The sequence below is a fragment of the Schistocerca americana genome, chromosome X (assembly GCF_021461395.2).
Source record: "Schistocerca americana isolate TAMUIC-IGC-003095 chromosome X, iqSchAmer2.1, whole genome shotgun sequence".
Classification (NCBI taxonomy): domain Eukaryota; kingdom Metazoa; phylum Arthropoda; class Insecta; order Orthoptera; family Acrididae; genus Schistocerca; species Schistocerca americana.
The window spans coordinates 229,489,644-229,502,094 of record NC_060130.1 but is presented as its reverse complement, the minus strand read 5'-3'; the positions used below and the strand labels follow the sequence as shown (position 1 = coordinate 229,502,094).

Here is a 12,451-nt window from a genome sequence, read left to right as displayed (position 1 = left end):
ATAGGTTGATTTTTTTCCACCGTGTACAAACCCTAGCAATAGATTCATGAGTGGATACAGAGCAAAAAAGGTCTAATGAACGTATGTCCGGAAATGCATGGTTTCCATGCTAGAGACCATTTATTCAATCATACATTGTGGACTCGCATTCGGGAGGACGACGGTTCAATCCCGCGTCCGGCCATCCTGATTTAGGTTTTCCGTCATTTCCCTAAATCACTCCAGGCAAATGCCAGGATGGTTCCTTTGAAAGGGCACGGCCGACTTCCTTCCCCGTCCTTCCCTAATCCTATGAGACCGATGACCTCGCTGTCTGGTCTCCTCCTCCAAAAAAAACAATCATACATTGTTACAGAGACTGCTGTCTCGTACGCGCTGTACCATGCTGTTACAGTTACAGTATGTGTTGAAAATGCTTTCCATGTGCCTCAGCGCATGCGTGTACGCGCCGTAGCATGCTCTGTCTCACACCTTCACATCGGCCAGGTTGCATTCGAACAGTGTCAGTGGCAGCATGAATACGCTGCTCCTGTGCCTCCACATCTGGAATGGGCTCTGCATACACAAAACTTCTGAGATGGCCCCATAACCAGCAATCGCACGGGTTGAGATCAGGCCATACAACTGCACCTCCTCGTCCTATCCATCGACCAGGGAAGACGCGATTGAGATGCGTTCGGACGTTAACGCAAAGTGGGCTGGAGCACCATCATGTAGCAGCCACAGAACCCTTCGAATCATCAATGGCACTTCTTCCAGCAGGGACAGTCGCCCGCAAGAAACGCCGATAGTTCAGGCCTGTTAGGCGACGTGGAAGGAAGACTGGTATCAAAACACGGTCGACAGTTAACCCGACCCACACATTCCGGCTGCACCTATGCTGATGATTCGCTGTTACCATGCCATGGGGCTTCTGCTATCCCACAGATCACTGTTATGTAAGATGAAGATACCACTCCGCCTAATGATGGCCTCATCTGTGAACAGGGTGGATGAAGCAAATCCCGGAATCGTGGCTGCATGGTGAAGAAACCAGTGACAAAACTGCTCCCTATGTGGAAAGTTAGTCGCTAGTAAGCCCTGCACACGCTGTAAGTGATCAGGGCAGTAACATGTATCATGGAGGATGTTCCACACGGTCATCTGGCTTACTCTGCACTGGCGGGCCAACTGCGTGGTACTGACACTGCGGTCGCCTTCCACGGTGTTAATCACATTTTCCTCCAAGCTTGTGTCCGAACATTTCAGGTACGTCCTTCATGATTTCCTGCTTCCTGAAACGACCGTGTCTGAGACAAACGGCGAAACACTGTTGCAAACACTGAATGCTGTGATTGTTGTCGGTGGGTATAGGTCTTCTTTGCTGCCCGCCGCCCGTTGCCATTTGCCTTTTCATAAGTAAACATCATGTCAGCAAGCTCTCGATACGTGTACAGAACCACTGTGTACAACGTTGTGCCGCATCCACTACAAGGTGCCAGTTACTATGGCAAGAGAGGGCGCTAGAGCATGACGTATGAGGAACAGTACCACCCTCTAGGAGTAAACCATGCATACTCTAACTGTGGCTGCATGGTACAGCGCGCATTAGACGGCAGTCTCTGTATCAAAGTATGATTGAAAAAATGGCTTCTAGCATGGAAACCATGCATTTCCTGACATAAGTTCATTAGGCATTTTTTGTTCTGTATCGTCTCATCGGTCAATCCCTAGAGTTTGTACACAGTGGAAAAAATCACCCCGTAAAGGGTGTCCGAACTACAAAGACTTACTACTAGCCTACTAACGTTGTGCTGTTGCCAGTTCACGGACTCCCCGGCACACAACTCTCATCAGGTCGTCGTCCCAGGATGTCTACCAATTCTCCGACGTCCTTACACAGCCGCTCAGCTCAACTCAGCCGGCCGAGGTGGCCGAGCGGTTCTAAGCGCTACAGTCCGGAACCGCGCGACCGCTACGGTCGCAGTTTCGAATCCTGCCTCGGGCATGGATGTGTGTGATGTCCTTAGGTTAGTTAGGTTTAATTAGTTCTAAGTTCTAGGGGACTGATGACCTCAGATGTTAAGTCCCATAGTGCTCAGAGCCATTTGAACCATTTCAGCTCAACTCAGCAGCCTCCGCAACAACCACAACCTCTAGTACACCAGCAGCTACTACGGGTTATCTGTCAGAATAGACTGCCGAAGTATGCACAAGCAGCGAGTCTTGAACATCATCAACAGCCTCAACCCGCCGGCTGTTTCACCTCTTTAATGGGATCTCACACCTGCTCTTGCTGATATTAGGGACCTGATGTACATTCTCCACCAAAAAGTTACAAGCGTAATGACCCTCATTGCATGTTTTCTCCAGGCGTTTGCCCTCCGTGACTGGGTTGTTTGGCCAGGATACTACTCACCTTCCTTTTATTTAATTATAAAGTATGTGACCAACAGTAACCGGACACCTCCAAAAACATACTTTTTTATTATAAGGTGCATTGTGCTGCCACCTACTGCCAGGGTTTCCATACCAGCGACCTCAGTAGTCATTAGACATCGTGAGAGAGCGAAATGGGGCGCTCTGCTGAACTCACGGACTTCGAACGTGGTCAGGTGATTGGGTGTCACTTGTGACATAAGTCTGTACGCGAGGTTTCCGCTTTCCTAAACATCCCTAGGTCCACTGTTTCCGATGTGGTAGTGAAGTGGAAACGTGAAGGGACACGTACAGCACAAAAGCGTACGGGCCGACCTCGTCTGTTGACTGACAGAGACCGCCGACAGTTGAAGGGGATCCTAATTAGTAATAGGCAGACATCTATCCAGACCATCACACAGGAATTCCAAACTGCATCAGGATCCACTGCAAGTACTATGACAGTTAGGCGGGAGGTGAGGAAACTTGGATTTCATGGTCGAGCGGGTGCTCATAAGCCTCACGTCACACCGGTAAATGCCAAACGACGCCTCGCTTGGTGTAAAGAGCGTAAACATTCGACAACTGAACAGTGGAAAAAACGTTGTGTGGAGTGACGAATCACGGTACACAATGTGGCGATCCGATGGCAGGGTGTGGGTATGGCGAAGGCCCGGTAAACGTAAAATTCGGAGGTGGTGGTTTTATGGTGTGGTCGTGGTTTTCATGGAGGGGGCTTGCACCCCTTGGAGTTTTGCGTGGCACTATCACAGCACAGGCCTATATTGATGTTTTAAGTACCTTGTTGCTTCCCACTGTTGAAGAGCAATTCGGGGATGGCGATTGCATCTTTCAACACGATCGAACACCTGTTCATAATGCACGGCCTGTGGCGGAGTGGTTACACGACAGTAATATTCCTGTAATGGACTGGCCTGAACAGAGTCCCGACCTGAACCCAGTGGATCACCTTTGGTGTGAGTTATAACGTCGACTTCGCTGCAGACCCCAGCGTCCAACATCAGTAAGTTCTCTGGTTTCGGCTCTTGAGGAATAATGGGCTGCCAATTCTGCACCGATGTTCAGACACGTCATTGGAAGTGTCCCCAGTAGTTTTCTAACCGCCGCAAAGGCGCAGGGTGGACAAACTCCATATGAATGTCCACTAATAAGTATCCGAATACTTTTAATCAGATAATGTACATGTATCTTTACGTATGGAGTTATAAATTTGTCATTACGGGCCCTTGCCAAATATTATTATGAGGGCCCAAGTGTTCGTGTGGGGTATAACGCCTGCAGCAGAACGGCTGTCACATAATGGAGACTCTATAAATCCCTGTTTCAGATACTCATCGAGTTCGCATTATTTTTCAACTTAAAAAAAATTGTAGCAGGTTTTTGAAGCTGAATTTATCACATCAAGCGACAATGAAAAAGTAGTTAACGGAGAGTGTGAAGAACTGGGATTATAGCTAGTTTCTAAGATGTGCGGTTGGTTATCAAAATGACGCAGACACCTATTTTCCACAATACATGACTTTTGTGACGTGGTAACACTATCCACCCGTGTTTTGCATCAGTCATCTCGTAATTGGTCTTCTGTACACCAATCAGTGTATTACGTCTTGCTCTGCGCAGATGTCCAGACGTAAGAAGAGTGAAATGCGAAATAAGTCTCACATTCACCTGCTAGAGCGGAGTAGCGCTATTCAATGCTATCAGTATGATACGTGTACACAGAGCAACTATGTACGAGGTGTGATGCCATAGAGGACTTTGGCGACATATCGTACTGGACTCGCATTCGGGAGGACGATGGTTCAAATCCTCGTCGGGCCATCCAGACTTCTTTTTCCGTGATTTCCCTAAATTACTTAAGAAAAATTTTGAAAGGTTCCTTCGAAATGGCACGTCGGATTTCCTTCCTCATCCTTCCCTATTCCGAGCTTGTGCTCGGTCTATGACGACCACTTTGTTGGCGGGACATTACATTCTGATCTTTGTTATTTCGAGACTTCATTGGAATAGACACGGCAAAAACCCAAATCTCGATGGTCAAATTCGCCAAACGCTAACGATGTTTATCACAAGGCAAAGAAAGGATAACGCAACGCAAGTAACGTCAGAACTCTTACTACACTGGTGCGTCCTGTACAAACCGAATATTCACGCGGAAGTCTGATAATCTGTAGATTTCAAATGGTTCAAATGGCTCTGAGCACCATGGGCCTTAACTTCTGAGGTCATCAGTCCCCTAGAACTTAGAACTACTTAAACCTAACTAACCTAAGGATATCACACATATCCATGCCCGAGGCAGGATTCGAACCTGCGACCATAGCGGTCGCGCGGTTCCATACTGTAGCGCCTAGAACCGCTCGGCCACCTCGGCCGGCATCTGTAGATTTCCGATCATCATTAAGTATGCGTCAGGACGATACAAATGTGAAAAAAACATATTTTCACACCATATTGAGGTATTACCAATATTATTCATGAAGCACAAAAGTAACAATATGACTGGATCGACGGCGGCTGGCATTGGGTTATATGGTGTCATGAGTCACCCTCTGGACCTTCGTCCAGCATAAGGTCGCAATGAGTGAACATTTTAGGTGACGCAATGAAACCAGTACCACAGATGATCCTCTCTTGATAAGGACGTAGTTTGATAGCACGAATATACCCCGACTTATTCTGCTAATTCTAACCACATATGCTTTGACAGCGTGCGGTCAAACCTTGACAACTTCCTTGGCCTGCCTAATTATACTTCTTCAAAATTATTTTGGAAAAAAATTTCGAGCTGTGGTACAATATCACATTAATCAAAGTAATTCAATTCTTTCTATTACTTCAAGAAACATATGTACACCAGCTACAAAACGGAGCCGCTGGTCCATTGCGTGGTTAATTATTTTTCTAGCTAGCGCGCCTTCTAAGTACCTTATCACTGCCACCTCTCAATTCGAGAAAATAAACTTATGATACGTGTCGTATTAGCTGGAGGACCGAATTTAAAATCTACGGGTAACTCACAAACAGAAGTAGATTTTTAATATTACTATCAAAAAAATGGTTCAAATGGTTCTGAGCACTATGGGACTTAACTGCTGTGGTCATCAGTCCCCTAGAACTTAGAACTACTTAAACCTAACTAACATAAGGACCTCACACACATCCATACCCGAGGCAGGATTCGAACCTGCGACCGTAGCGGTCACGCGGTTCCAAATATTACCATCAATTGCAACTCAAAATGTACTTACTGATCACATATTTTGTAAAAATAATAGACCTATAAGGAGTCATTGGGTTCTGATTACGCATTCATATATCCAAACAAGGCAAGAAAAAAAAGCACTTTAAAACTTAAAATTTTAAAACAGCTGAACATCGGAAGGGAAGTCTGTTCAGGTTGATTGAAACGAAAATGTGTATCTCAGGCAAGTGCCAATTATCCTGGTAACGTCGCTTGGGTCTTAGAAATGCTGCGCTCTCTCTCTCCCTGATTGAAATCTCTTGCATATTTTCGTTCAATTTATCTGACTTAATGCGAAAAAAGGAGGGCTCCCAGTTGAAGCTAAGACCACTCTGGGTTGCCCAATTCCACTAAACTGTCTGCTCCCTAAAGAAGAAGTCTTGGCGCAATCGGTAACGCATCGTGTAGTGTAGCGTGCACAACAAATAAAACTTAACGTACTATTTTGGCTACGGTAGCTCACGAAGTTCCTTTTTTACTATAGAACACAGCACAGAAATTTCAGTAGCACGCCATTCACTTCAGATAACAGATCTTATACGATTAAGTGAAAGGTAAACGTACATATTCTTACCTCGCGCATCATTCAGCAAACAAACGGCACATCCATGGCAGCGCAAAAAATACCATATACCATCTGGCCTTAAATTCCGCGAAGGGAAGTACATTAGTAGCAGTCATTAACCAAGGACAAGCCATGCAGAGTATTTATGAGCTCCATTACAAAAATTGTGAGTGGTTATTCCAGAAGAGCGTCAGAAACCGTTCTGCGATGACCCTACTTGATTTAGTTTCCTAATAATATGTGCTTACGGTGTATTTAGACATTCAACCCAAACGATATTAGCACTGGTAAATTAACATCGGCAGTTTCTTAAGAGACAAAGTATTTTATTCAATTTAATAAACACAGGCATTTTTTAGGAATACAAGTAGAATGAAGACAGGAAATACAAAAGAAACAATAGATATAAATGTGTTTTGGCTTGGAGTTCAGTTAAAATATAATACTGAGAAACAGGAGACAGTGCATGCACCAGATAAAATTTAGAATCAAGACCGGAATTGTCTGTGTTTAAAAATAAAGCATACGCCGAGGCACTTGCTAGCTGGTTCGTGGTCGTTGCCAATTTTTCTTTAATTTTCATTCGCTATCCGTAAACGTAGAATGGGCTGTTGGAAATGCTCGTGCCGCACAGAGTCACAGTTGGGAATACCTTGAAATGGGATATCTACTTTTGACATTTATGTTACAACCATGGAAAACCTCCCGAAAACTTAGGTCAAAAACGGAACAATTATTCTGGAACAACATGTTTGAATTATTCGTGTAATAACTTTTCCTCACCGGATACCATCATTTGTGGTACTTGCTGATTTTACGAGCAGCAGTATATGTAGTCATATTTTGACAGCCGTGTTATATTATCTATCACTTAATCGTATGATCTTTATAGGGGGGGGGGGGGGGGGAGGAGGAGAGTCAATTGTCGACTGTTCCTTCACGACATGTGTTACTGAATTGAATGAAATCAGCCCACATCTTAACTTTTTCTGTTGTGTCATATCGTAATCCAATAAAAAGCAGTCTTCGTACTAGTCTGTGCTTTTAAATAATGTAGAAAATTACATGTTGAAAAAGATACTCTAAGTGTTATTGTGATAGGAAGTAAACAGCGTATAACTATGTTATCCTACCAATTACTCGGTGACATAAGCATATAAAAGTTGATTCGTTGCATTATTTCCATACAAGACAGATCTTGAAAAAAACAAAATTCATTTTATATGTGTGACAGAGAGCAGAAGGACAAGTTGACTGTCAATTTCTGTGCCTCTTGAATAGGAACAGCCGCGAGAGTACTTCTTCAAAATATCAATCTCTCTGCATGTAGAAGAGACAACATCCGCAATGAGCTCATGACTGAGGCAGACGAAAAAAATGTAATAACGAATTAACCACACTTCAGTGTAAATTTACCGTAATTGAAAGTCACCATATGTTGTTAATGTATGGTGAAAAATAAAATACACGTAAACAGAGCTATCGAAACGATTTCTTTAAACCCGTACGCCAATAAATGTGATAACCATTTAAACCACACTAAATGTGATAACCATTTAAACCACACTAAAAGTCAGTTTTGAGTTTCTGTCTGCCGAATTCGGATTTTTCCACGTTAGCCTTCCTCAGTCAAATTAAGCACGCATTCGCGGCCAAAAGAACGTGTATCACTAATGCAAGCGCCAATAATGAAGGTAAAATCGTCTCTCCTAAAATCATTAGCGCTATTGCGCTTTCTAATGACAGCAATCAAAGCAGGCGTTGTTCCTGTAACAGGTGCTGCTGATATGGTTGCAGAATTGTCACCTGCCGCCTCAAAATAACACAGCGTACAGTTTGAAACAAGATGTAAGACCTCACCATGATACGAGAAATAAGTTTACACGCCAGAAAGGTCTCTGTGTCGGCAGGCGCACCACCTTTGACCACGTGCCAGTGTGTAAAGTGCCGCATGTCGAGGTTCTCCAAACAGAATCTTCGGCAGCAGGTGATCAGTTTTCATGATACTCAGCAATCTATCATGAGCAAGTGACGTGACACTGAAAGTTCTTGAAGGAGCAAGCAGACTGCCACGAGGCGGTATAAGACCGCACACGAACGACGCGAACCCACCGATAACTTGCGCCATACGGAAGACCGTCGGCGGTTAAAGACAGATTTACGATCTTCATTCCGGTTCACATTTTATATAATTCGTTCGTGCCCCCTTTTGAAAGTACTGATAATTAATGTGAAAAGTTCTCGTCCTGGTACAAAGGTAGCATTTATTCAGAATATATCATAATTAACAGCACAAACTGACGCGGGTGAAAGTATAAGATGATAGAAGCAAAAACGTTCCAGTAAACATGGGTCCACAAACAAGCCGTTTGCAGGGTAACTGCCAATATGTGGTTACGAGAATCCAGTTATGTCAGTACGAAATACAGTATTGTCCTAGTTAGTAAAACGTGTTATAAATGACTTTTCGATTAACTCTTCATATAATTGAACTTAGATTTAACTGGTAGCAGCCCTTACCGAGAAATATAAGCCTGCCTCAGCGCGTAACGTGATACAATCTAATGTACATTCATACCTATACAGGGTAATTTGCTGCCCCTACCAATAGAATTTATGCAACCCACAACGCCTTCGAAAAACACTCGCGAGGTTTTAATGTTCTCTCGCTTGCTACGTGCAATCTATTAGTCCTACAGAAAAAACGAACAGGAACTTTATGTAGGAAATTTAATGTAGCTAATTTTTTTTATTGGGATATATTTTAACTGGAAGTCACAATTTTCAGGTTATTCAAGAAAAATGGGTTTGATGGCCTATTACGTAAGCATTTCTCTAATAATTCGAAAACTATGTCCTCTAGCAAAAACATATCCTAGTACAAAATTTAACTACATTAAATTTCCTACAAAATGATTCTGTTCATTTATTCTTTAGGACTAAACAATTTGTGCGTAACAAGCGAGAGAATACGGAAATCTTGCACGTGGTATTTGAAGGCATTGCAAGTTACATAAAAGCCGTGGGTAGGGCCAACTGAATTACCCTATATAAGGAGGAGTCCGCCGAGCGGTCTTAGGCGTCCTGTCACGGTTTGCACGGCTGCCCGCGTCGGAGGTTCGAGTCCTCCCTCGGGTATAGGGTATGGGTGTGTTTGTTGTCCTTAGCGTAAGTTAGTTTAAGTTAGATTAAGTAGTGTGTAAGCTTATGGACCGATGACCTCACCAGTTTGGTCCCATAAGGTCTTACCACAAATTTCCAATTTTTCCAAAGGAGGAGTCCCATGTGTCGTCCTCGCTTTTGCATGCAATACTACGCTCGTCCCTGTAATGAGTTTCATTTAAATACCCCATGTCATCTCGTAAATCTTTAAAAGCCTTTGCTGCAGTTCTTCAACTGTACCAAGGAGACTGCTGTACACTTCATTTCTGAGATGACCCCAGACAGAAACATCCAGAGGATTCTGGTCTGGTGATTCCGGAGGTCAAGGTACAGGTCCTGCTCATCCTTTCATATTCGGCCATGTTGGCGCATTAGGTGTCGTCTTACACCAGCAGTAAATTGTGGCGGTGCCACATCATGTACGTACAACATTCCCCAATAACGGGTCATGAGCGAAATTTGAGCCCAATTACATGGGGTCATCATCAACAAGTGTACACCCAAAATAAATTTGTACTCAACGTTTCAAACTGAAGTCAGTGGCAGGTGGTAACCCTCATCTACATCATTTTTATGCCCTGATAAACATCATTTGGAGAATATTTTACGATAGGATTAATTCCAGTTTCATTTCAAATTAAACAATAAGTAATTTTTCCAGTAATGCTGTATGAGTAGTGAAAGACTTTAAAAAATTATCTGATATATAAAAACTGTAGGCTATTACATGTTGCGATTAGAAGTACAAGTCATTTTCTCTGTTGTGGGATACTTGTTTTAACAGTCTATCTCACCTTTGTCGTTGTTGCCTCTTTTCTTTTCCAGTTATCATCGCATATATTAACTGCTACAGCGTGAAGTTGGCAACAGCTGTGCAGAATCTGTTCACCGCTGCCAAGCTGGTTGCAATTTTTGTCATCGTCTGCGGTGGAATGTACAAGATAGGACATGGTAAGTAACACGTCTCTACTATTCCTTCCAAAAATAAAAAATCGTAAGTAAGTGAAATAGATAAGGAAGATGAAGTAATGGGATTTTCATGTCCGTTTTTGTGCCAAAGAATTTAAACCTATTTGCTAGAGAGTGTCGGAAGCTTTCCTGTACGTGTATCAAAACTGGCTTTTGAATTACTGTATGCAAAATAGGCAGTCCCTTCATGACGACACGCAGTCAGCTAACTCATATACATTCCTCGACATCTATTTAGCTGTGACTTATCTATCATTTGTTACCAACTTTGATCGAACAGCTAATTTTTGTCCTTTCTTAGCGTAAGGTAAGCAATAATGTACATTTTAGAAAACATCTTAAAAAATTTTACACCTTCATTCGTATGCTTGAAACAATAGCCAAGACTGTTTAGCACAGTAGTTGAGTACATCTATATCTACATCTACATCTACATGGACACTCTGCAAATCACATGTAGGTCGGTATCAACAAAATATTTTCGCATTCGGAGGAGAAAGTCGGTGATTGGAATTTCGTGAGCAGATTCCGTCGCAACGAAAAACGGCTTTCTTTTAGTAATGTACAGCTCAAATCCTGTATCATTTCTGTGCCACTCTCTCCCATATTTCGCGATAATACAAAACGTGCTGCCCTTCTTTGAACTTTTTCGATGTACTCCGTCAGTCCTATCTGGTAAAGATCCCACACCGCGCAGCAGTATTCTAAAATAGGACGGACAAGCGTAGTGTAGACAGTCTCCTTGGTAGATCTGTTACATTTTCTAAGTGTCCTACCAATAAAACTTAATCTTTGGTTAGCCTTCCCCACAACGTTTTCTATGTGTTCATTCCAATTTAAGTTGTTCGTAACTGTAATACCTATATATTTAGTTGAATTTATGGCTTTTAGATTAGACTGATTCATTGTGTAACCGAAGTTTAACGAATTCCTTTTAGCAGTCATGTGGATGACTTCACACTTTTCGTTATTTAGGGTCAACTGCCAATTTTCGCACCATTCAGATATCTTTTCTAAATCGTTTTGCAATTTGTTTTGATCTTCTGATGACTTTATTAGTCGATAAACGACAGCATCATCTGCAAACAACCTAAGACGGCTGCTCAGATTGTCTCCCAAATCGTCAGCAAAGGGCCTATAACACTACCCTGGGGAACGCCAGAAATCACTTCTATTTTACTCGATGACTTTCTGTCAGTTACTACGAACTCTGACCTCTCTGACAGGAAATCACAAATCCGGTCACATAACTGAGACGATATTCCGTAAGCACCAATTTCACTACAAGCCGCTTGTGTGGTACAGTGTCAAAAGCCTTCCGGAAAACCAGAAATACGGAATCGATCTGAAATCCCTTGTCAATAGCACTCAGCACTTCATGTGAATAAAGAGGCAGTTGTGTTTCACAGGAACGATGTTTTCTAAACCCATGTTGACTTTGTGCCAATAGACAGTTTTCTTCGAAGTAATTAATGTTTGAACGCAATATATGTTCCAAAATCCTGCTGCTTATCGACGTTAACGATATGGGCGTGTAATTAAGTGATTTAAGTTGCTTCACTACTCCGAGGATATTTACTTCTACGTTACTCATGTTGGCAGCTGTTCTCGATTCGAATTCTGGAATATTTACTTCGTCTTCTTTTGTGAAGGCAACTCGGAAGGTTGTGTTTAGTAACACTGCTTTGTCAGCACTGTCCTCGATAGTATCTCCATTGCTATCGTGCAGAGAAGGCCTTGATTGTTTCTTGCCGCTAACGTACTTCACATACGACTAGAATCTCTTTCGATTCCCTGCCAGGTTTTGAGGCAAAGTTTCGTTGTGGAAACTGTTATAAGCATCTCGCATTGAAGTATGCTCTAAATTTCGAGCATCTGTAAAAGATCGCCAATCTTGGGGATTTTGCGTCTGTTTAGATTTGGCATGTTTGTTTCGTTGTTTCTGCAACAGTGTTCTAACCTGTTTTGCGTACCAAGGAGGATCAGCTCCATCGTTTGTTAATTTATTTGGTATAAATCTCTCAATTGTTGCCGATACTATTTCTTTGAATTCAAGCCACACCTGGTCTGCACTTACATTATTAATTTGGAAC

The 12,451-nt window shown here is 42.8% G+C and overlaps 1 protein-coding gene across 2 annotated transcripts in view; it reads left to right on the top strand.

The window, feature by feature from the left end:
* LOC124555744 (b(0,+)-type amino acid transporter 1) overlaps nt 1-12,451 on the top strand; it is a 593,057-nt gene that overhangs the window by 433,523 nt on the left and 147,083 nt on the right. For both annotated transcript variants that reach the window (XM_047129768.1, XM_047129767.1), the window contains exon 5: nt 10,215-10,340. In XM_047129768.1, the coding sequence (XP_046985724.1) occupies nt 10,215-10,340 (126 nt within the window). The remainder of the gene's footprint in view (nt 1-10,214; nt 10,341-12,451) is intronic.